Source organism: Vitis vinifera, chromosome 11, assembly GCF_030704535.1.
Source record: "Vitis vinifera cultivar Pinot Noir 40024 chromosome 11, ASM3070453v1".
NCBI lineage: Eukaryota > Viridiplantae > Streptophyta > Magnoliopsida > Vitales > Vitaceae > Vitis > Vitis vinifera.
The window spans coordinates 2,493,873-2,518,406 of record NC_081815.1 but is presented as its reverse complement, the minus strand read 5'-3'; the positions used below and the strand labels follow the sequence as shown (position 1 = coordinate 2,518,406).

Genomic DNA, 24,534 nt, shown 5'->3' with positions numbered 1-24,534 from the left:
CTATGTTTCCCAATGCCTTGATCTCATTAGCACTAGTTGCATTTCTTCTTAGAAAATTAGGCCGCCCTCCTGCACAATACTAATGACTAATGAGCATCCATTCACACTAGTAGCTATAATATTTTTCATTCATTTACACCACATTTATGTTTACAATCATACTTCTCACATTTATATATACGATATTTATGTTCAGAATCATAACTTTGTTCTGCTGTATGTTGAGGAAACTATTTTAATATTTTCTATTGAACCATATTCCTCCATTGCTTAAATGGGGTTAGCTGTAGAGATCATGTTTGATATCCTTAGCTGTACTTGTTGGATAGCTTAGAATTTACAACCTCTTTCCCTCTTTGAATGAATATATTCATAGAATTGAGAATCTTGCCTAACACCCTCTTCCCAATTCTTGAATTACCATGAAGATCTTCTAATAGATCTTCTACAACCTAGCTCCCCAACCACATCAATTTTCTTTGTATAAATGATTAGACCAAAGAAAACCCAAATCAAATCCAATAATTGATCATTCAAAAAAAATAAAATTAATAGTTCTTCATGTACTCCTTAGAGACAGAAGTCCATCATAGGTAAAGCTCATTTCAGGAGATATGAAACCGATTTGGTAGGACCATCACACATGCACTACGACACCCTCATGAAATATTTCCCTTTTGGACTAATTGAAAAACTGTACAAGTGCACACTGATAAAGTCGAACTAAAAGATGTCAAGGGGTTGAGCCATCACTTTATATGCCTAGTGGGTGAGCCTACTTTGTTCAATAGCGCCCACCACTCCTAGTCTAACTTCATCTCTTGTCCCACTCCAAAGTTGTACGTTCTAAATACTCTCTAGCTCGGTAGTTTTTCTTTCAGAAAATATAATTGATGTATGAAATTTTTTCCCCATTTGGCATTATTTCAACTTTCAGTCGAAATCCTCTCAAAGTTAGACAATAATTTTACTTCAAATTGTTTTCATTTCAGTGTCATGTCGTAGCAATTCTTGCATAGGCTTAGGCCAAATTTGACGCAAAAGCTAATAATGTTATGGGCACAGAGCAATTTGTGTATCACGTGTTCTGGGAAAAAGTTAGAAAAAGAAATTAATTTTTTTTTTTTGGAATGACGTAGTTATTTTGCATAATATTGAATGACGTAGTTATTTTGCATAAGCATATAAAGACGTTACCTAAAAATAAAAAGTAAAATGTGAATCATGTGACAGAGTCGATCATGGAGACACATATAGAACTGACAGACAATTTAAAGCATCTAAGTTACAAAATCATGGATAAGCTTTAACCTGGCTGCAGTTTATCCACCAACTTCTAATTTTTCAATACATTAAGTTTAGCTAATTGGGTACCCTTTGGGATTGTTTGGACACCATGAAAGTGATTTTCTCAAGAAAAAAGAAAAAAAAAAAAAAACCAAATCAACCAAGATTTTGAAAGGGACACAGTATCAATTTCATGGTTAATTTAAAGGCTTAATTTGGGTAGGGTAGGTTAGGGCATGACTAATGCATCAAACAATACATTTAAATTAGTGGGCATATTAGAATATTGATATTTGTGAGACAATGTGGAGGTATGAGCGAGCTGAAGCCCCACTTACAATAGCAAAACTGCAGTCTTTATTATTTACATATCATTAAAAAAACAGACCCACATCAAAAGTGGTTGTGGCATTCATCCCCACAAAACTCATGCCAGCATGGTTCCTTTCGCTTCAAAAAATTAAAGAAATAAGAGTTCTTAGAAGATGTTTTTGGTATAACCTTGTGAACCATGTGTGCTATATATTTAATAAATAATATGGTTATGGAGCTTACTGGGTTTGGCACCCATGCTTAGAAGACAGCAGCCACAGCTTTTGCACAATCCCTAGAAAACATGTAGGTAAAATGGAGTGCCACAGTGTATAGGCCATGTCTAAAGTGGTATATTTGTTGGTTAGTTAGAAGTCCATCATTCAGAAATGGGAGCCTAACAAAAAGTTTAATGTCTTTAATGACATGTGAACTTTGAAAACCATTTTTTAAGGGTACCCAGATCATGATCTTCCCTGGTTTTGAGGGGGAAAAGAGAAAAAAATGAAGAGAGAAAGCAGGAGGTTTAACAGGGTTGGAGCCACATCCATTGTCTTGTTAGTAGACTAACTTATGTGATTGGCTTCATTAAAATGAAACCCTTGGATTCTTAAATGATGGTAGGTTTCCTTTTCTTTAAAAACTTAAATGATGAAAGTAAGAAGGATGTCATAGTAAGACAGCAGCAATGATATTTAAAAATAAACTAAGACATGGGATTATTTTCAAAACAAAACATAATCAATCAAGGAAAAGGAGAAAAAGAAGAAAAGATGGTGAGATTAGCTTTTCATATGCACAGAGCTGTTGATAGTAGAAGATAATGCAAGGGTGGGACTCCCCTGAGAAAGTAGAGAAGATGCAAATAAAAGAAGCTGGTTTTTATTTTTATTTTTATTATTCTTATTATTTTTTGACCTCCTTTCTATGTTGCTTCCACATCTTGAGTTGTTGGTCTTACATAAAAGAATTCCTATAAAGAAACACTTTTATCACAAAAGAAAGAAAGATAAAAAAATTTGTATTTCATTATATTTTTTGGATGAAAATTTTTCTGTCCCTCCTTCCTTTCTTCCTTTCTTCCTTTCTTTTGTGTTGAAAGCAACATGGATATTGTCATTGATCAAGCAAAAGGTTAAAGCAGGAAAATAATTGGGCATGGGGCATCACCTTTCTTGGTGAAAGTAGAAGCAGGGCCCAAGCTTTAATGCCTTGATCTGCACGCCATTTCTTTCCATTTTGTTTTTCCCAGGCCATGCAAAAGGCACAATGATCTGATTTCTTTATTTTTCTGGTATCTCCCAAAAGCCTTCTCTCATGGTAAAGGGGATTCATAGGAGCTAGGATTAATAAGCCTAGCTCCAACAACCCTACTTTGCCCACTCCATAATCTCTCAATGGAGTGAATGAATTGGAAAGAGATGGATGTGACATTCTACGCGTATTTAACCATTCAAAGGCTGGATTCCACCAAATTAATAATAGTCATAGGATGATGTATGCATAGAAGATCTCTTGTCCAAATTAATGAATAATAAAATAAATATTCTCAGATACCACTAAACAGATGATGGAGCTGCCATAACAAGAAAGGACAGTCAGTTTCTCATTGCACAATAAAGGAAATCCTTGTTAATCAATCCTCCTGTTGAGAAAAAGTGGATGCGAGATATGGTAGGTTTCTGGCCCTGATGAAATTACATTGAAATTAAAACAACACCCAAATGAAACCTGAAAATCTTGGCTTTGAACAAAATGCCAAACTAGGGCTGGGGAGAGGTCCACAGAGCTTTAAGGAATGCAGCTGTGGCTGTAGAATGTATGATGGAAGACACTTTGAAGAGAAGTGGTACAACATGGATAATTTGGCCTCTTGTCCAACAATGCAAGTCCAATGTGCTCTCAAGGTAGTGTAATGGCACATGAAAAAGGGAAGGGGAGCTCCAGATATAAAATATTTTCACGTTGAAAGTAATCTCTTAGTTTTTTATTTCTCAGGAGAGCTGATGAAATAGAGTTGCAAAGACTTCATTGTAAATCATCCATGGATTTTCACAGGCAGCTACTTCCATCAATTCTGCAGAGGTCTTGTGGTTTTTGTTGCCAACATGTCCTACAGGAGTAGAATCAAAAGGCTTCTCATGAAACAGAACTAACTCTTCCACCACTAAGAAAACTAAACACCTGCTTCAGATTTCCTCTAGATGGTCGGGCATTTACTGCATATTTGCAGATAAATACGAGTCGTCTTCTCATCTCCCACTTGGTAATACATGTTTCACTGAAGGACTTCCCATCATCAAAAGTACCTAGTCAAAGTTTGAAATATTAAAGAGAACTCCAGAACACAGAAGTGGAGAAACATTGTAGTTTCTGTTTTCATGATTACATAGAAGAAGCAAGCAAGATCGATGCAAACAACAAACCGACATGGATAGCAATTAAAATGTCAACTAACATTGGTTAAACTCCAAAAGTTTTTGAAGTCTTAACAATATTTTTGTTATGTGGCTGTTGGGAAAACAACAAAGGAAAATCTTAAGTTACATAACCAAAGCAGCATCATTTGCCCTATACACGCCCCAAAAGAAAAAAAATCATAATAATAATAAATTTTTCTATTTGTCCCTTCTTTGTCCTGGGCCATCAGAAACGAGTCTATTGACATATCAAAATTTTAGCTCTAAATGTACATCATATTTAAAGCTTGAAGAAGTGACAGAAATATGAAGAAGGTGCCAGATAAATACCTTCATCATTGAACAATGATGTCAAGATTGCTAGACATACACATATACTAATATCTTCACCTGGAAATAGAAATAAAGATATATTAGCTTCCTTTGGATGTAACTTGTACCCAGGGATTAAAAAATCGCCAAATTTCAGAGAAATTCCAGCTGAAATGTCAGATTCTGATGACCATTGAAATGAAAACAGTGGCAGAAACTCAACCAGGCAACTTTCAACGATTTTGGTGAAAAATCACTGAAAATTGGCAAAAAAATCAATAAAATATCATGTGGTAAGAAGATTGTCAAAATATCACAACAAATGACCATTATTTTGGCAATTTTATCGGCTGCTTAAACAAAATTGCACCAAGGAGGACTCGATCATAGCCTCCACTAAAAGGGTACAAGGACTTTACCACCAAGCCAATTTTCATTCATATATCGTTAGCACAAAAACTATATAACCCTCATTTTATCTCCTCTAAAATACTAATTTTAAATCCATACAGGAAATCAAATGTTAAAAATAAATCTTTTTATACTACAAAATAACAAATCAATAAATTTAATAATCTTTTTTTCAAATCCCATTAAATTGCTTGTTGGAAATATAAAAATTATCATGAAAATATTTTCAATGAGATTTCTTATATGTTTTTTGTATAGTAGTTAAATACAAGAGAAACATAAAATTGTAAATAAAATTATAAACACTTTTAAAAACTATCAAAGCAAAAGGAAAAAAATAAGAATAATCATACATATATCATCATTTCATTTATATGTTCAAATACATTCAAACTATATTGATCATAATTTTAGCATTAAATGCATTTTCAAGTATTGCATATTATTTGCCTCGTCATACATACCTATATTCTTTTTTAAAATAAAATAAAATAAAATAAAAACACTTCAACATGTGTATTATTGTTTATTTTAGAGTTTTTTAGAGTTTTTCCTAATATTTTTATGAGCTTTGAGTAATTTCCATCCCATTAAACTTTTTCCCAGTTATTTTTATCCAAGATTTTCATAAAATCCAACCATTGGTATTCCACGAATATTCAACATTTTCATCCTTTCTTGTAGTTTCCTTATATTCATTTTCCTTCTTATCTTGGCATAAAAAATAAATAAATGAATACTCGGCATGCATTCAAGGGGCATTTGAGCATCTCATGGAAATGAAACTATACCTTTTCATCTTTCATAGCTTTAAAAAGCACAATTTCTCAAGAATGAAGCTATCATAAAACAAGTGAATAGTAGACTAATTCAAACGCTATGAAATAAAAAAAAAAAAACAAAATACACTTAATTCAAAGCCCAGGTAACATGGAATAAATGATTTTATTATCCAAGGAATGTCCAAATGCTTGTAAAATACAAAACTATTATAGATAATAACTCTATTAAAAAGTGAAATTCAAGATTGCTACCCCTTACCATTATGACAGCACACTAAAAGACTCTTCCCCTTGCTTAGGTTCGACTTTGCAAAGTTGAATGCAGAAGGGAGGTTGCTTAGCAAGGAAAACCGGTCCAATTTTGAGTTCTGGCCAAAGAAAATTAAGTGAAACAAATATCAAAATGAAAGAGCTAAGAAGTTGTACATATGAACCAATCAAACCACTAATAGAAATTCAATTTCCTTTCATACACACCACAATAGGAAGATGCAGATATGCTATAGCATTCGGAAGACAAGCAGAGACCAACTCCGGATGACAGTTCAATATACAATCAACCTTAGGAACATTTGTGCCTGCACTAAGGAATACCAACTGAAAGGATGAGAAATGTAGAAGAGAATAGAAAATGAATTAATGGTCAAACTATGTGGCCAACAAAAGCAAGAGAGACAACAAAGCAAGTTCACTAAATGATGAATGAACATACAAGAAGAATAATGTCATTCATAAAACAAATGAGCAGATGAATGGATTCCTACATTTATATTCTATGGGAAGGAAATAATTTGAGAGTTGGAAGTCGATCGGGACTCTAAAATGCCATGTTAATCCTGTTGCCTACATGCCATGTCAGCACCAACTCCACAATGAACACTTCATCGCATGCCTATTTTAGCAATAGCTTTTCACTTTAAGCCTAATACATTGTAGTGAAAATAACATGCCATTAGATTGCTAATGTAATCAACTTCTCCTGTGGAATTTTTTCTTGGAAATCTTTCTAGAAAGAACTAAGGGAATTGAAAAAAACCAATAATACTTTTCCCTGCATTGATGCTCTACCCCACAAGAAAAACATCCACAATTTATAAAGAAATAACAGGAAAAAGCCTAAATCAGCTTACCAAACTGAGCTATGCCCACAGCAAGGTTAGTTGAACCCAGCCAAGATATTATGCAATCTTCATGGGCAGAGTTCATGTTTGAAATATCAAAGTATAATGGTGGTTCTTGTTCAGAAAGACGGCCAGTGCTTGCTAACTTTGAAAGCTTGACAGTGACTTGAGGAGTATTCTGTCCCCTATGAGCACGATATACTCTGTCATTTTCAACAATAGTAGCTACCTTCTGGTTACACAAATCAGGCCCCGAGTTTATAAGCTCACTGGCGTGATTCCAGAAAACTTTAGGTGATAAACCCCTTGCCCAGCTTTCTTCATCATCTCCAGCCCCAGGTATATACTTCCAGCTAAACTCTGAGGTAGTCCTATTCTGGAAAATGCCGGTTGAGGAAGATGCAGATACAAGTATCATGGGAGTGAAATCCCAAGAATCACAATCAGGAACTTCATTTAACCAGATGACAGTCTTTTGAGAAATCCATAGGGGGCGTAAGGGCTTTTTCAAAGACAATGCAAGAGATGCAATATCAGCTCCACTAGCTTCCAACTCTTTGGTCCATTCTTCTAAGCGGTCCTCAATGGCTGCTTTCTCTGTTTTTGAAACCCACAGTGGTAGGTGCAAGGAACAATCCCAATCATGAGAGATATGCCTTGTATTTTCACCATTTCTATTATAACTACTTGAATCCTGTTAAAATGAATGACCACAAAACCAAGAAATCTTTAAACATGTTCAAGAATTCTGGTCAACATAGATCCAAAGATACTGACATTTGAGAAACACGGAATATTTTATTAAATCTTATGAGAAAAGCATTTTCTAAAGCAATTTGCATTGAACTCATAATTATGAAGAACACTGAAAGTTACAACACAAAGACTGGATTCCAGAGATGTGTTTCATACAAGCAAGACTATTAGGACCAAACGTACCATGCCAAAGTGTATGAATTACATGTATAAGTTCAAAAAGAACTCAAAAGTTGTGTCTTTTCCAACTATGAGCTCATAAAACAAAGGAAGGTGCTCTCAGAATAGAGGGCCTTGTTGACTAGGTGGTGTTTGTTTTTTGGCTGAATAGAAAAAGCCAAATATTTTGGCTTTTTCTATTCAGCCAAATATTTTGGCTTTTTCTATTCAGCCAAAAAACAAACAATATTTGGCTTTTTCTATTCAGCCAAAAAACAAACACCTTAAGAATATTGTTTCACTCAACTATATTTCTTACATAACATAATATTCGTCCATTTTTGCTTTCTGCTCAAAACTTTCAATCAAAGTGTCAAAAGAGGACTGTAACGAACTGTATTTGATAATTAAACCACAAAACAAGCATTATCATTACTTACAGCATCAAAACCAGAACCGCTTTCTCCAATTCTGTTGAAATAATTGAAAATAGCCCGATTCAAAACACAAGTCCAAATTGGTATGGTTTTCGTCAAGCTATCAGGAAACCGCTTCCCTCTCCTTGTGGAATCCACAATAATGCACCCTCCCCTCTGTCCTACCCATTATAAACAAGGAAAATCAGAATTGAAACACATCAAATCACAAACCATAACCATCCGCCTCTACTGAGAAAACTGGAGAATAAACAAAAATTTAAATCATATGTTCAATAAACCCCTGTTGAGCTAAAAAGGGTCTTTAATTTTCCCCTATCCCAAACAAGGAAAAATGCAAAACCCAAAACTTTAATTTTAATTATTTTCCTTTCTCACGTTTTCCCAGCAGCTAAACAGGAAAAAGTTGCAATCTTTTCAGGATGGTTTAGCGGGAAACAAACCAGCGAGTAGGGCAACGTGGAAGTTGAGGCGAGAAGTGTTGAAAGAGCAGTTGTTGGTATGACCATCGGTGGATTTGAAGTAGCAGGTGTACTGGAAATTGGGGGAGTACCAGAGGCCACAACGGAGATTAGCGAGAAGGGGCAATTGAGGCCAGAGCTGAGAGATCTCCCCGACGAAGATGGAGTCCTCGTAGATGGACCGTAGGGCGTTGTAGAGACTGTTCTCTTTCCGCTTTATGCTTCTCGATACTCTGTATATGCTTAGTCTCTCTTCTGCCATGGTCTCTCTCCTTTTTCCTTTCTCTGCTCTCTGCTCTCTTCTAGGGCTGAGTTTGGGTCTGTTTGGTAATAACGGATACTAAATGTATTTTATTTTATTCTCTTTTTTTTTTCCGGGGAAATTTGGAAATTTGAAAACAACAAAATTGGGTTTGGAAAACAATTTCAAAGACGGTCGCTTAAGAATTTGCTACGCCTTTGGGTTTTAGAAAATCTGAACTCCAACGTAAGGGAAGAGAGAACTTCATACTGAGGATTCAATTTTGGTGTAATTTTTTATTTTTAAAAAATTAGTTTCTATTTTTGTTTGGTGTTTTATATTAATATTTTGCTCTTTCAAAGATACCAGGATTCTCTGTTTGGCAGTCAAGAAAATTTAAGATATCCAAAGAAATTAAATGTGAAGCAGAGTGAGTTGATTCAATTCAATTCAATTCCATGGCAGTGACATAAAAGTTGCAGGTCTTGATGATGCAGAGAACCATTAGAAATACTAGAAACAGATGAAATGGAGAGATGATCACAGTTTTTTAACTAATCTGTTACAAAAGCCCTTAAGAATTTCTTTTTCTATTCTTTGCTGCATTCTTCAATACCCCTGAAGTAACAGATGATGCTGGGTTGATGGCTTTTCTTATCTTGAAGATATTCCAAACTGTGCCAGCACAATGCCCCACTGTTGCAAATGCATCTTCTGTTGCCTCCCCTGCACTCTCCCCATATCTGTCATCAAGCATGATCGGTTGAAAAAACCAAGACCAAAGACCAAAACCAAAACTGAGAATCTACTGACACTGGAATAAATGCTTTGATTTGTATAGTCCAGTTTGTGTTTTTGGGGTCTTTACCTCTTACTGACCATTCTGGTGGCAGCACCAGAGGTGGCAGAAAAAGCTTGTTTTTCAGCTACTTCTGCTGCATCTAGAACAGTGTCTGTGGGATCAAAAGGGGAAATGTGGTCAGTTCATCTTCTTTCAATTCAATAATAAAAAAGGTATGGAGAGAGAGAGAGAAAGAGGGAGGGAGGGAGCTTCACATATTTGAGAGTTGGCTTTACTTACTGACTGCATCAAGTGAAGCCAAAAGGACCTCTCCAGGAACCATGGCTAGAAAGGCCTTTCCTGTCTGGGACTTGACCAAGGGGGCCATCACTGAACCAGTGGCGAGACCAACCCCATCCAGCATAGCTTTGCTGATCTTTTCTGTCATCTTGGACAGTTTTCTAACACTGTGACATAAACAAACAGCAAAAGCAACAATAATTTTCTTTGACTTTAGGGGAAAGAGTATGTCTATATTTCCATAATATTCTTAAGGAAAAGATAAGTCTTATTATTGAGTACCGTTTCAAGCTTTTATGGGCTCCACTCTTCTTTGTGGTTCCCACACCTTTGTTTTTATTCTCCCTTGCTGTGGCACCATTTTTCTCCTCTGCAGCTTTGGTTAATATCATTTCTCCTCCTTTTTGAACCTGCTTTGCCCCCAGTTTTTAGATTAAGAAAACCACAGAAGGTGAATTATTGCATACAGTATAACATGAAAAAGGTACAAGGCACCAAAGAAAAAGATGAAAAGGAGACTAGTTTACAGATGATGCTGTGCTGTGATTGACTGCAATCCTTGTATTGCAACTTTATTCTATTCCTGATGAAGAATCTCAAGATAAAGGTGTAGTGGCTAGAGTCTAGAACCTCGGATTAATTTCCATGTCATTGTATGTTTGATACCCTCTCCTAGTCATGTAAATATTATTCTCCTAGTAATGTAAATATTGTTCGCTCTGAACTCAAAGGAGGTTACAGAGTTAAGAGGAACCTGAGGGTCCTTTGAGGCCAACATCTACTCGGTTGAGAATGGACCGTTACATTATCAGTTTCATTTATAGTTTTTTCCACCATCAACTCAAGAAAAAACTAAGTTTGATTCCTTACCCATTGTTAAAATAACTAAAAACAAACCTGGTTGGTGTAAGCATTGCTACATTTGAAGATCCCCTTGACAATCTGACCAGTACCTCCTCCAATTGCCTTGGCCAGAACTCCATTATAGTCTTCAATCCTCGGAGCATACTCCTTCCAGTCAACACCTTTGTTTCGAGCGGATGACAAACCCGAAAAGCAAGAGTGTTCCTTCAGGAAAGAATCCAGCAAGCCCAGATTGCCACCATGCTGTTCTGAGAAAGTCACTCCATAGCTCAGAGGATCACCATCCTTCATCGGCAGGGAGAAGAGATAGTGAAGAGAATCAAGCTTCACTACTGGTTCATCCTTAGTTAGAGGCCACTGAAGATCATCCCCAACCTTGATGATGGTAGCAAGAAAAACATTCTCATCAGAAATCCTGAGAAGTGTGAACTCACCATTGGCAAGTTCCACAGCTTCTCCTTCCTCCATAAGATGGACAGTACATGCAGGAATTTGTAGCAGAAGTTCTTGCTTGAGACTCTTGGGTTCCAGGTTCCCTTGGTTGGCTGGAAAAGCAGCTTCTTCATAGTCGGAGGTTTGGGGAGGAGATGGGGTTTTAAACTTCTTTTGTCCAAAACAGCCCATTTCTATTGTTTTTGCTCTCTGTGTTTGGGCAACTGATTGTTATATAAAGGAAGGGAGAGGTGGATTGATTCCATGCTTGTTTAACTTTATTCTATTCCTAGAGAATAATTTCACTTGAGGGTAATGTAACTTTATGAGTGTTTGACAGACTGTGAACACCTCATAGCTCTGATAAACTCCTCCCCCTTTATCAAAATTTCAAAGTAGGAAGATCCTGGCCTACCATCAAATCAGGTGAGCTTGGTTTCAATCCCTAGGATCTAGGTAAGGGATAACAAACTTGTTTTATCAAATATTTTTCTTGTTATTCTTATTTTTAATTTTGAATCACCTCCCCTCACACTAAAAATAAAAAACTAGTATTTCATAACATTTCAAACCTATGAAACTAAATGTATTTAGCCAAAACTTTTATCATTTTAAAAAAAAAACCTTTTTTTTTATATTTATACGAAAATTTGAGTGATAAGTAAGATAATATTTTAAAATAATAACAAAAATAAATAAATAATCTATCCATGTTTCTAACAAGGTAAAAATAAATCGGTTTCCTTACAAATTAAAAAAAATAAAAAAATATATTATTAATGTATTATTATTATATATGATAATATAAATTATAAATATTATAAAAATATTTAATCGGTTCAGTCTCAAGTTACTTGGAACTTTGCTCAAGCCAATTTAAAATAAGTTTGAATTGAAAAAATTTAATACAAACTCAATTTAAGTATTAAAAATGATTGTTTAATCCATCTAAATATAAAATTAGGTTTAGATTAGATTAAGGCGGGTCCTCCCAAGTGATATCCCTAGTAATGATATTCCCCAAAATATTGTAACGAATTTTGGAGTAAAAAAAAAATGCTCAATTTACTATCAAATTAAATTTAAACTATATTTTAGTATACTAAAACACTTCTAATATTGATTTTGATATAATCTAATAATAAATTTGATTCTTTCAGATGGGATAATAGTAAGACAGTGGAATTTCACAACTATTAATCTTATTCATGGGTTTCAGAAAACCTAAAAGCCTAAATAAAACCATGAAAATAGGAATATAACTATGTAACTTATTAGACTTTTCTACAAAAATTAAAAAATAGAGACCTTTGTTTTTTAATTAGAAACCTAGGTATGTTTGGTTGTTATTTTTGAAAACTATCATGGAAAACAGTTTTTGAGAACAATTTTTTATGTTTTAAGGAAAAAATAAATTGTGTTTAGAAACTGAATTATAAGAAACAATTTTTATTCTCAAAAACAAAAATAAAAAATAAAAAAACATGTTTGGTTGAGTTAATAAAAAAGGTTTTTAGAATAAGTCAAACAAAAAACATATTTGAAAGTTATTTTTTAAATTAATAAAATGTTTTCTTCCATTAACTTGATATTATAAATATATAAATAATTTGCATATGCACAATTCATTTAAATTTTAAAAAAATTATTTCATTTTGAAATTTTTACACCAGTTATAATTTTTTTAAACAAATGATGACTTTGTCATCATATATAAGTAAATTAATTTCAATAATTTAAGGAAGAAGAAAGGGTTTGCGGGTAGTGATGTGGTGGTTAGATGGAGTTCACCTTTGTGAAAACACAAAAAAAATATCTAAGAAAACACAAAAAGAAGGAAGAGAAAACACGAAAAACAATTAATTATTTGAACAGTAAATAATCAATAAAAACATCTTTTTATTATTCTCAAAAAAATAGTTTTAAGAACACAAAACACACAAAAAACAAAAACACACCCCCTTCCTCAAACAAGCTTTTTGTGTTTTTTGTTTTCAAGAACAAAAAATAGTTCTTGAAAACATGAACCAAACATACCCCTAGATTTTATAGAAAATTATTGTAATAAGAGTTTCTAATAAAGAATTGTAAATTCTGAGGGTTTAAGATCAAAACTTAAAAAAAAATGATTTAAAAATAAAAAGCTTGAAAACTTCTCTTTAAAAAAAATTCTAAGCTTTCTAAACTCTAAATAAAATTACTACTAATTATAACCATGGGGAACTAAAAATACTCTTGATAAAATAATTTAACATTTTTTATTTGCCCTTTTTTGGGGGGCAGATTTGGTACATTCAACCCTATCACAAATACCATCCATTGTAGGGGTAGAGAGAAAATGAGACAAAACAGAAAGCCTAAAATTACAGGATTGATACAACTGAAATCTTAAGTCAGATTCCAAGAGAGCAGGAATTCCACAAATTCAATGTCTACATTGGCATTTAAATCCCCTATAAGAATTTAAGGAATTACAGAAGAACATGACAGGCACAAATTACAAAATCAGCCCATACATGTAGGGTGGGGCTGAAGAATCAAATCGATTGAATAAGAATTAAAAAAAAAAATGAGACCGATCCTAGAATATTGAAATCCATCAATGCCATAAAGGATTGGGCATGTAATCCCAGGATGACCAGGCAAGACCAAGCGATCTGCCAAAAGTTTTACCCTTGAAGCTGTCATTACTGATCATCACATCTGGCCAAGAAGATAAAATTATCACAATTTCTTGTTTGTAGGATATATTGCTAGACATCGAATTTCTTGGGCTGGTGCCACTGTTGCAAACTTCTTGCCAAAGAGCTTAGGAATGACACTTTTGTTGGGGCACCTTTCTTACCATATAAATGCTTTCCTCCCAGGTCAGTGTAGTTGGAACCAATATCTTTGCCTCTGTCAATCTGCATCACATAAATGGTGAAGAAGTGAAACAAAAAGCTGGCTAATTATGATTTGTTTTATTGCTTATTTCTAATTTTTTTTTTTTTCCTTCTGCGAGAAATGGCTGATATTCAAAAAGTAGTGAAACATGAAAAGGGCTCATTATGTTTTATCACCTATAAATTTTTTGTTTTAGTGGTTTTGATTTCATAATAACATATGCAACAAACTAGAAGCTACGTCTTCGATTCTTCCAACAGAACCAAAAGTTCTAAAACAATTGCCTAGCTTGCTCCCACCCCCACCAAAGAACAGAATTAACTAAAAAATATATTATAGAAGGCTGTTTTGTCCATTACCACACCCTAAATCCCTTATTTATTTATTAAAAAGAAAAAGCAAATAAAATATTCTTGCCAGTCATCATCAAGAACTGGAATTTAATGCATAGAATCCTCAGCCATGGCAATGATTAAAATATCATTTCAAAGGAAAAATATCAAGCTAAAATTGAATTTTTAGGATTTAAAGGCCTCTGTCAACATACCTTGCTTATCTTCCCATCTTTCAAGTGGTATCTGATACCAGACCAATTGATAGATTGAGTCAAATGTGAACGGAATGCAGAAACAGGGTACAAAAAATTATCCACCAGCAATGCAATAAACACCTGCTCAAATTGAGTACCAATTTATTTACATTAGTAATTATTGAACAGCATCATCATGATATTAACAACCCCAAGCTTCTACTAAATTGAATGACATACAGGTATCATTTATAATCTTAACCTATTTTTCAAATGCCTGCCAGTTTTTATAATATTTCTTAACAAAGCATTACATCTTTTATTTTCCCAATTCACACTTAAATTTTCCCAGTATCTGTTCAACTCCATCCTTAGCCACACCAACTGATAGATGATCATGTTAGTCAAATCAAAAGATGAATCATGAATGGCACTTTGAACATTGAATTCTAGCTTCAATTCATGGAGTACATATCCAACATTTCTTTTACTCTCTTCAACTTTACATTTCAAGAGTCAATTCGCATATGCTTATAAGAATGAAGAATCAGAATTCAACAATTGTAAGAGGCTATTTAAAAGTATTATATAATACAAAATATTACTAAAGGATACTATAACATGTTGGAGTATTTACAGAAAGTCCTGCAAACTCTCAAATGACTAAATGGTGCATCTGAAATAAAGAGCATCGTCTTTCTACTTTATGAGGAATAGTAGTGATACTTACAAGGCCCCAGTTATACGACGCAAGTGACAGTGGGCTTGCCTCAGGAGATAACATGTTGCATAGTTGAACTTCTATCCTTGTCAAGTTCCACATTGACAGAAGTTCTACAATAGTGCATATAGCAAGGGAGCTAACCAGCAACAACCCTGATTGAAATAAGTTTATAAAACTGTAAGAACAAAAATGTTATTGCATAAGATCAACAGTTGACTTCTCTAGCTTGTGCTTTCCTAATGCATACATATTCTTCGTAAGAGAAATTGTTATATACAATTCAGAAAGTTAAAATAATGTAGACAAACATTCACATTGGAAGTGGTTGTTTGTTACTAAATTCCCAGTTAGGCAAATGCCACCAACCAACCTGACCTCCCACACGACCCAATGTAAATAAATTAGAAAGCACCTCAAATGAACTGACAAAAGATCACACAAGGGAGGGTTTCTATAATCAAGAAAAAAAAATCATCACATTTTGTTTAAATATTCTGACCTAAGTTTTGGAGGCTCTGCTATTAAATACAATATTCAATTTTTAGCATTGAAAAAGGTTGGACAGTAAACATTGTCCTGTATCAGGATCCTGCACAATGATTTCATCTGAATAAACACTTACAACCTACCTAAAAGGGAAAAGCAGTGTGCTCACCACCAGAAGCAAAGGTTGTTTCCTCAGGCGAGTACTCTTTAGAAGCAACTCGTAGTGCTGCTGCAATGTGAATTATAGCCATCAAGTAGGGTGCTACAAATCCCCACGATAGATAGCAGTGGGAAGAAAATAATGCACGATTCATAACCCAGTTAACCTTCGAAATGTATGATTCAAGAACAAATGTTTGCTTCCTCAAGTAATTCCAGTATCTACACAAGTCAAAAAGGGAAAAGATCAACAAGGAATACCATGTGAAAAAACAAATTTTGAAAAGGGAATATCAAAAACCTTGAAAAACTAAGATCACTTGCAAGGGGGTGAGGAAAGACGGCAACTGGCGGAGATGTAATCAGCCTCTTATGATTCCCTGTAAAGACACAATGACATTAGCAACCACCATCTCAATAAGGAAATAGACTATGAAAAAGCCATCAATTAACCAAAGAAATAGTCCCCTTCCTTTCAACAGTTAAAAGAAAAGAAAACTTGACAAAACCTTGAGCCATCCAAAAAAAAAAGGGGTCAACACAGGACCGTTACGTAACTACACCTAACAATATCCAGTATGTACCATATCTTAATTACTATACAGCCATCAACTATTCAATGACAATCTCAATTGACGTTAAATATAAAAGAGTTTGTCATTCCAAGAAGAAAAGAGCTACATATGTAGATGTATAATAACCAAACAAGCATACATTCACATTGTCCTGAAGTTGCTTGTGTCAAATGACACTGCATAAAGAAGGTTAGAGTTTGGTTCTCTCAGAGTTAAAAGTAAAAAAGTAGACAAAGTTAACCAGCATTTTATTGGTCAAACACATAACATCAAACAGGCAGAAATAAAGGTCCACAGATAAACTGGTTCAATAAATGTGACAAAGAAAATAAGGTAGATCAAAGCATTACCAGCAATTGCTGCAAGAGTCATGTCATCAGAGTATCCACCGTCTCGAAGTCCCGAAACCACTCCATAATTATCATTTCTGAAATCATCCGCATGCATCTGAAAATAATTTATAACAATCAGAAAACATTATTTCATAGTTCATGCATGTGCCACTCAGAAAAGGATAAGCAACAGCTACTTGCCATCATACACCCTCCCCACAAAAAGAATGTTTTTCCACCTGTAGCGAAACCCATCGAACAAGGCTGTAAATCAGAAAAGACAAAAAAAATCAATCTAGACATTTTCTCTAATAAGTACAAATCAATCTATTCAGGAGTTGAAGGATCTATCACCAATATGTACAGCCACAAGTTCCACGTTTTTTTTATCAACAATCAAACTGAAAATAACTCAACAAAGGTTTATCCAGAACTACTTGGGGTTGACCAAAAGCTGGAAAAGGAAAAAGTGATCCCCACCAGCCAATAATACTTTAAAATCCAAGACTTGTGTCATAAGAGTTGGCTCTAGTTCATGCTGCAGGATTCAATGCTAAAACAGACTTTTATTAAGTCCCTGTTTTGTGGTCTAAGAAAATTTCAGAGAAATGGTTGTTTGTCTTCATTAGAATTCATTACATAGGGCCATGTTAGTATTTCTGGCTTTTCCTTCTTTTTTCTGCTTGGGGTGCCTTTGTATACAGCATGCCTCTGTATGCTTAGGTTGCACTCTCTTTTTGTTATGCACTTTTAACATTAATCTGCATTTGCCTGTCAAAAAAAACATTTTGTTGTTTTCTTGCTATATGGAATCCATGAGAGAAATAATTTTTCATCCAAATGTTCTTTAGAACATAGCACATAACCACAAGAACAATCATCATGAATAGACTCAATTCCCTTAATACATCACATCAGCAGGTTGGAAATGAAAGAAACAAAAACTTTATTTATAGTTAAAAGCATGTAATATGTGTATGAATAAAAGAAAGTTTAAGGCCTAGATGGTGGCATACCATATGATATTCGTAAATGCAGTAACTTCCTAAACTTCCAGAAGGCAAATCAAGAGGATATCCGGTTTGAATAAATATCTGCACGTCTCCAGCAAAATCAGACCATTAAAAGGGCATTCCAGAATTCCAATCAATGCCAACCAAAATCATAAGTACACATATAAAAAAAACACAAAAGGGGAAAAAATATCAAACAAGATTAGATAAAAATGCAAGTTACATAGATAAAAGGCATGGTAGTTTATGTGCATAAATACACCTCAGGATTTTTTTCCATCTCAGCAACGAGGGCCCCAATGGTCCCAGGATGCAGCCTGACATCATCATCCAGGAATAATACATACTTGCTGTCTTTATGCATTCTATCCACCCCAACCTGTATTAGAGAACCAGAATATACATGATAAAGCACAAAAAAACTACATGATTCTAGAAAAATACTTCAACCATTACAGGGAACAGGTGTATACAAATATGAGTGTGTGCAAGTTTCTATTGACTGCAGGTGTTGGGTGCCTCATAGATACATTACATGAGAATCAATACAACTGATTGTCCAGTCTAAATGAGAAACTATGTTCAATTTAGAGTGTACAAGTAAAATAGGTGGATTTTGGAAAATAAAATGGACAGTGAATCATATTTCTCAGCAGAGTGAGGGAAGCCATAAGCATATTACATACCAACTGATTATGAACTTTTTGACTGCAAGTTGTTGACAAATCAGCCACAACAATCTTAATATCAACATCATCCTGTGACCATTAGACATACCATAAAAGTCAATGAAGGAAGACATGATGAAAAAATATCAAATAAATGCCTCCATCACATAAAAATGTGTATAAGAGGGAGTCTAGTTCTTTCTGTAAAGCAAAATGAAATGGTAGAAAAATAAATGCATGCCTTAAAATCTGATTTCAACCGAGTTACAGCGTGGTAAGCTGGGTCTTCTGTACTTTCCACAACAAAAAGGAATTCTAAAGGACCACCATACAGAGATGTGACCTGCATTTAGTAATTTATGAATCAAATTGTAATGAACATTTGTGAACATAGAAATTCCTGCATTTAATGGGAACTAAAGTATGGAAAAACTTAATAAATAAACTTAAAAGTAAAAAAATAACTATAAATTTTTAGCTGATAAAATTTTAGGAACAAAGTCCAAATGTCTAAAGTATCAGTTCCAAGAAACTCAGAACAGTTAAAACAAGCATATAGTAATCCAAAAAACTACTACCACACAAACATCTAGTGATCCCCAATATGGAATTCTTTACCTGTGTTTACTGATGACAGAGAACTATACATTTAAAATAGAAATGGAGATAAATCTGGAACTCCAATATATAATGACTAAAATTGACAATTCTTCCAAAAAAATAGTTCAAACAAATTCGACACTTCTGTCAACCCAAAGAAAGCAACCAGCATCCTTGTGGCTACTAACTAGATTAGTGCTGATGAAAAAAAAAAGAGGCACAAAGTGGAAGAAAGAGGGATGGCAGGGGGGTTGTGGGTGAAAGAATCCAATTTCTCTATTTGTTTCCAGTGAAAACAGCATGAAGGAAGCATGCTTGATAGGAGTATATCCCATAAGAATCTCACCTGACTCCTCCAGTTGTGTAGATTATGTTCTCCAAATCCCTTTAAAGGCATAACAACTGACACTCTTGGGAGCTTAGCTTGATTAGAGTGCTCAAGGTCATTGATATCATGGTAAAGAAATGCAAAGCTATTCCCACCTTTCATATTATCCTTTATTCGCTTGATCTCTCGATTCCTGTGGGAAGAAGAAAATATTTGAAGATATCTCAAATAAAAAAAGTAAGTTTCTGTATCAAAATAACAGAGGATGAATAATAGACTAAAAGCCAAGCTATTTCCATACTGGTCATCAATTCTTGGTACCTGACATAAGCTGCAAGAGCCCACCCAAGAGCAAGAGTTAAGCAGATTACGCATCCCTGTGGCACAAAGAAAAACTCAGATTGATACATGACCACACTGTGATAATACTATCCTAAAGGGCCACTAAAACATAGCACACAATGTTTAAACAAATATTACATATATTTTTTTTGATAGGTAAACAAATATTATATATATATAACCCACAATGAACCAAGATTAATATAAGATTATAATTTTTTGTTGATTAAATAGTGTCATTATTATTAGCATTATGCTTATCAGACAAGGTACATATATGCAGCAAAAATAAATCCATTACGTAAATAGCTCCCAATCGAATCACTCAATGATACCACACAAGGTTCACAATGAATTATCTAATGTGGCATACGCCAGTTTTTGATAATATGGATAAGCTACTCATACCATAAACCTTTCATGCATTTTCCAATGGCCATGCTAGGGTGGGTAAACAGTTATTTTAACTTCTTTTTTAACTCTCTCTAATGGGGCATCTCAAACGGATAATGAACACAAAACATGGTGCAGTGTTCTTCTTACAACTGTAGAGATGAGCACTCCCTAAAATTCCACACTATAAGAAATCAAAATAAAACTGCAGTAGCCAATAGATATCCAAAGGAAGCCAGCCAAATTTACAGAGATAAAAGCCATTCACTACCTAATGATTCTCTCGTAACCCCACCTTAAGGAATCCAATATATTCCAAGATATAAGGTCCAAAAACCCAAAATTGAACCCCGTTCAGACTGGTTCTCTGTACCTACATCTGCGATTCTGACCAAAAATCAAGCAACCGACCTCCTTATTATCATCCACGCACAAAACTTTCTTTTCATAAAAGTTATCATAAATTAAACTCCTAAACCCGATTCTGATTGAAAAAACAAACACCTTTGACATCCAGAAAACTCAAAAGTCACCCAATAATAATAATAATAAATAAATAAAAACCTAACAAGAACAACAACTCAAAATTTTCCAGTGTGAGAATCACCACACAATCATTAAGAAATCAAATCCGGTCACTCACTTGCAAAAAAAAATTAAAAACCGAGATTCAAATTTTGGGTTTCTTTTCTTCTCTCACTGTCCCAACAACAAAACAACTCAGATCCAAACCACGAAAACAAAGAAAAAACAGTCACAAAAAACGAACCTGGATCTGGATAAAAATGGCGAGAGGACTGCAACAAGCTCTGCTGGCAGAGAAGAGATACGAATCGAATGCCGACACTGTCTCTCCCATTGCGCGCTAGGGCAAATGAGGGAGCAGAGAGAAGAAGAGAAGGAAGGAAAAAAAAAAAACCAAAACCCTAGAATTCAACTACAGTCCCTCTCTACCTCCGCCTCAGATCACCATGGAAAGAAGGAACAGAGCTAGAGAGAGAAAAGGTCGAAATGATAGAGACCGCGTAATTTTATATTTCGAACAGCCCAGGTTTTTTTTCCCCTTTTCCGTTCTTACTGCAGTAAAAGATTCACCATCCGTTTGTTTTTTTTCCTTTTTACCGCTAGAGAGAGAAAGAGAGGATTGCGAGAAGAGAGAGAAGAGAGAAGAGACAGTTGGAACGGTGGTTATTTATAGGTAAATGTCTGAGAAATTGGAGCGTGTGAGGTGTCACGTGCGGAGAGGTGAAGGATCTTTTGGAGAAGATGCCGCTTTTAGGTTGGGATCTTCACTTGCTGTCGCTTTTGATTACAGCTCCTTTCTGCGCTGGGGGTGGGCTACTTCCACCTCACTTTTTGCTGGTCCCACGCCCCTCTGTTTCCATTATGAGAGGGAGGAGTTTCAATTTCATATATATTTATAAACACAACACAAACCTTCCCAAGCAAGCTTTGATTTGATTTGAATATTGACTCGATTTTCATAATTTTTAATATTATGATTCCACACGTCACACGTTTCCACTCCATTTTTAAATATAAATCTCCTAAAATTTGACTTCGATTTCATCTAAAAATGATTTTGATAAAATAATTTTAGAATTTAGTAGAACTTTCATTATAAATGCTTTTAAAAAATACTTGGAAGCTCTTATTTTGATAGATATTTGAAAATCATTTTTAAATTTTTTTAGACTCATCTTTTCAAAAAATTAATTGTAACAATGATTGATTTGATTTGAAAATTGATTCAAATTTGATAATTTTTAATATTATAATTTAACACATTTTAATTTCAATTTAAAAAAAAAACCTTTTAAATTTGACTTCAAATTTATTTGAAAATGATTCTCGTTCAAACATTTTTAATTTGTAGCAGCTTTTTAAAATGTTCAAAACATTTTTAAAAAATTTAAAAACAATATTTTCAAAAAAAAAAAAACTTTTTTTTTCATATAATATATTTAAAACCCACTATTAAAACACTTCTTTGAATTTATATTCAAACATTATCTATCTTTTGGATATACCCTTTATTTCATGATAATAATTTCTATATAAGACTAAAACCTACCTTTTTAAGATAATGATTTTTAAAAGCTATTTAAAGAGTTTATGAATAAAAAAAAAAATTATACCTCAAATTTTAAATTTTTTTACCATTTAAAATTTTTAAAAGTTATCGTTTTTAAAAAAAAAAAATAATTCTTGAAAATTTTTATATTTTATATAAAAATTATCAATATTTTATATGTTTATAAATGGAAAATAGGAAGTGTATAGAATAAGGATAAGTGTCATAAATAATCAAAATCATATCCAAATTTGGTTTTTCCATGACTCCATCCTTATTTAATAAAATAAAAACATTTAAAATACAATTTTAAATGGAAAATAATATTAACTTTTTTTTTCTATCTATTCATAATTCAATATGGAAACTAACTATCATTTCAATCAAACAAATAATCCAATATAATTTATCTCTATTTTATATAATTTTTTTTAAAAAATAATTTTTTAATTGAGCACAATACAAGAATTTAGATTTAAAATTTTCAAAATTATCATTATTTTTTCTTAAAACTACTTCCAAACACTCAATTTCAAATACAAACTCAATCATTCATATTTTTAGCATTTTATCACCTAAAAAACAACACTCAATGTATTTTTATTAAATAATAAAATAATATAATAATTAGATTAAATAAAATAATATAATAATTAGATTATTAAAGTAAGAGTGTGAAAGTGGTTTTAGAAAGCGTTTTTAACATTTTTAACACTTGAATAATAAAAAATTTTAAGTATTAAAAATATTAAAAACGCTTTTTAAAATTATTACCAAACAGACTTTAAATCATCTATGCTATCTTGATATTTCCCCGCTCTTATGTTTTAATATATAAAAAAGTGGCATTAGTGAATAAATCCATGAAAATAGTGAGCCATTGATCATCATGGTTGTGGAGGGCATGGAAGCCGATCATAATTGGCGGCATGTCTCCCTTGTTAAATAGATTAATAATTAATTTAAGAATATATATATATATATATATATATATATATTATTTTATTTTATTAAAATATAGCATAATAATTAATAAATTAGGTATGTCAATCTTAGAAGAAATCAAACAAAGCCCAGGGGGGACCACTACATTTGAATCTTACAACATTCAAATGTTTTTTAGCTCCATTTTAAGGAATGAACATGCATCCATGTGAAATTTCCTTAAATTTAAAGTTTTTCAAAATTTTTCTTGTTCAATTTCAAGTGTCCATGGCGGCATCCAATGGACAGATGGACACGCTGACAATTTAATTTTGAGGAGAGATTGCACACGTCACGTTACCAAAATTAAATTAAAAATTGTTTTAAATATTTATCCATTGCAGTCATTGGGAATCTTCTTGAAGCTCTCATGGATATTCCAAAATGAATTGGTGATTTTCAAAAGGAAAATGAAAGAAGGAAGTTTCCTCGAAGAAATGGGTTGTCATTCGTCAAAAGGGGGGTTTGGATATGAGAAGTGATGATGCAGAAAGGGACTTTGAGCTAAGTAAGGAAGATGGTTATGACTTCTCCCACATGCTTTTGCCCAGCTTGGCTTCCAGGGGCCACGTCATCTAAAGATGATTGCAGACCCCATGTGGCACATTACTGGAAATTTGGATTCTTCAACTGAAATGGATGTGGCATGATGGTCCATGTGTCTCTGGTCTAGGATAATTCATAATTGTCTCAGCCCGCTGGTCCTTTCTTTGACCTACACCTGCATTTCATGTTTGAATGGTTGTTGGCCACCCATGAAGTCTCTGCAATTTCCTTGAGACCCAATGCTCTAGATATGGTCTGAAACAGATTGGATATAGAAGTAGGACCTGCAATGGCATCTGAGGAGATTGACCAGTGGAATGGCAGACATTGTTTACCGTGTATCGACTGCAACTCCATGTGGGGAAAAGAATATCTGTAATGGTCAATCTTTGAGAGAATGAATCAAATTTCAATTGGGGATGGACGGCCATAACTGCAATTACCGAGCAATTCTACTGATTAACAGACACTGCATTTCTCTCACAACAATATAAGCCTTGCTACCCTTCAGCTAGAAAACAACTTATTGCAGAAAATGGGGATTAGAACACAAAGATGGCCATGGATGGCAGCATCACTGGTAGTGTCAATCTGTGTTTTTTGCATTCTACCACATCATTTGAGTTTATGACAAACATTTGCAGCGTTTCTGTCATGATCTTGAGCCAAATGGGCACACCTGCTGTCAAAATATGGACCAACATATGGGCTAGCAGAGAATGAAAGGGGCAAATTCATGCTAACATTCCAAATTTCATATGCTCTTTTGTTACACAGATTAAAAATGAGTGAAGCACAAATGTCAGGCACACACCACAA

The 24,534-nt window shown here is 33.8% G+C and overlaps 3 protein-coding genes across 4 annotated transcripts; all 3 read right to left on the bottom strand.

Moving 5' to 3' along the window:
- Positions 1 to 3,092: 3,092 nt before the first annotated feature.
- LOC100254132 (uncharacterized) lies at positions 3,093 to 9,007 on the bottom strand. Of its 2 annotated transcripts, none has more exons than XM_002280408.4 (7): positions 8,441 to 9,007; positions 8,001 to 8,158; positions 6,655 to 7,339; positions 6,002 to 6,102; positions 5,784 to 5,892; positions 4,350 to 4,409; positions 3,093 to 3,908 (listed from the first exon to the last, which is right to left on the bottom strand). In XM_002280408.4, the coding sequence occupies exons 1-7, from the start codon at positions 8,718 to 8,720 to the stop codon at positions 3,739 to 3,741; spliced, it is 1,563 nt and encodes a 520-aa protein (XP_002280444.1). In that variant the 5' UTR covers positions 8,721 to 9,007; the 3' UTR covers positions 3,093 to 3,738. The 2 variants fall into 2 exon arrangements, with proteins under 2 accessions (XP_002280444.1, XP_010656267.1); XM_010657965.3 differs by having other exon boundaries at positions 8,001 to 8,153.
- A 106-nt stretch (positions 9,008 to 9,113) lies between these two features.
- LOC100259546 (senescence/dehydration-associated protein At4g35985, chloroplastic) lies at positions 9,114 to 11,300 on the bottom strand. Its single transcript, XM_002280398.4, has 5 exons — positions 10,678 to 11,300; positions 10,063 to 10,190; positions 9,781 to 9,947; positions 9,568 to 9,652; positions 9,114 to 9,442 (listed from the first exon to the last, which is right to left on the bottom strand). The coding sequence occupies exons 1-5, from the start codon at positions 11,266 to 11,268 to the stop codon at positions 9,274 to 9,276; spliced, it is 1,140 nt and encodes a 379-aa protein (XP_002280434.1). The 5' UTR covers positions 11,269 to 11,300; the 3' UTR covers positions 9,114 to 9,273.
- Positions 11,301 to 13,447: 2,147 nt separating this feature from the next.
- LOC100264719 (ceramide glucosyltransferase-like) lies at positions 13,448 to 21,496 on the bottom strand. The gene is made up of 14 exons (XM_002280383.5): positions 20,881 to 21,496; positions 19,698 to 19,753; positions 19,395 to 19,569; positions 18,690 to 18,791; positions 18,467 to 18,538; positions 18,043 to 18,159; positions 17,784 to 17,861; positions 16,969 to 17,031; positions 16,786 to 16,882; positions 16,162 to 16,240; positions 15,871 to 16,082; positions 15,222 to 15,367; positions 14,510 to 14,632; positions 13,448 to 13,982 (listed from the first exon to the last, which is right to left on the bottom strand). Exons 1-14 carry the CDS (start codon positions 20,968 to 20,970, stop codon positions 13,830 to 13,832), a joined length of 1,563 nt encoding a protein of 520 aa, XP_002280419.1. The 5' UTR covers positions 20,971 to 21,496; the 3' UTR covers positions 13,448 to 13,829.
- Between the last annotated feature and the right edge of the window lie 3,038 nt (positions 21,497 to 24,534).

Excerpts from the sequence above, each read along its gene's own strand:
- LOC100264719 (XM_002280383.5), bottom strand. The coding sequence starts at position 20,970 with ATGGGAGAGACAGTGTCGGCATTCGATTCGTATCTCTTCTCTGCCAGC. Across the intron at positions 19,570-19,697 it reads GCTCTTGCAGCTTATGTCAG|GAATCGAGAGATCAAGCGAA; the intron begins GTACCAAGAATT and ends TTCTTCCCACAG. Across the intron at positions 16,241-16,785 it reads GACTCTTGCAGCAATTGCTG|GGAATCATAAGAGGCTGATT; the intron begins GTAATGCTTTGA and ends GTGTCTTTACAG.
- LOC100254132 (XM_002280408.4), bottom strand. The coding sequence starts at position 8,720 with ATGGCAGAAGAGAGACTAAGCATATACAGAGTATCGAGAAGCATAAAG. Across the intron at positions 7,340-8,000 it reads GCGGTTCTGGTTTTGATGCT|GATTCAAGTAGTTATAATAG; the intron begins GTAAGTAATGAT and ends TCATTTTAACAG. Across the intron at positions 5,893-6,001 it reads ATCTGCATCTTCCTATTGTG|AACTCAAAATTGGACCGGTT; the intron begins GTGTGTATGAAA and ends TTCTTTGGCCAG.
- LOC100259546 (XM_002280398.4), bottom strand. The coding sequence starts at position 11,268 with ATGGGCTGTTTTGGACAAAAGAAGTTTAAAACCCCATCTCCTCCCCAA. Across the intron at positions 9,948-10,062 it reads GCCCATAAAAGCTTGAAACG|TGTTAGAAAACTGTCCAAGA; the intron begins GTACTCAATAAT and ends TTTATGTCACAG. Across the intron at positions 9,653-9,780 it reads GGCTTCACTTGATGCAGTCA|ACACTGTTCTAGATGCAGCA; the intron begins GTAAGTAAAGCC and ends TTGATCCCACAG.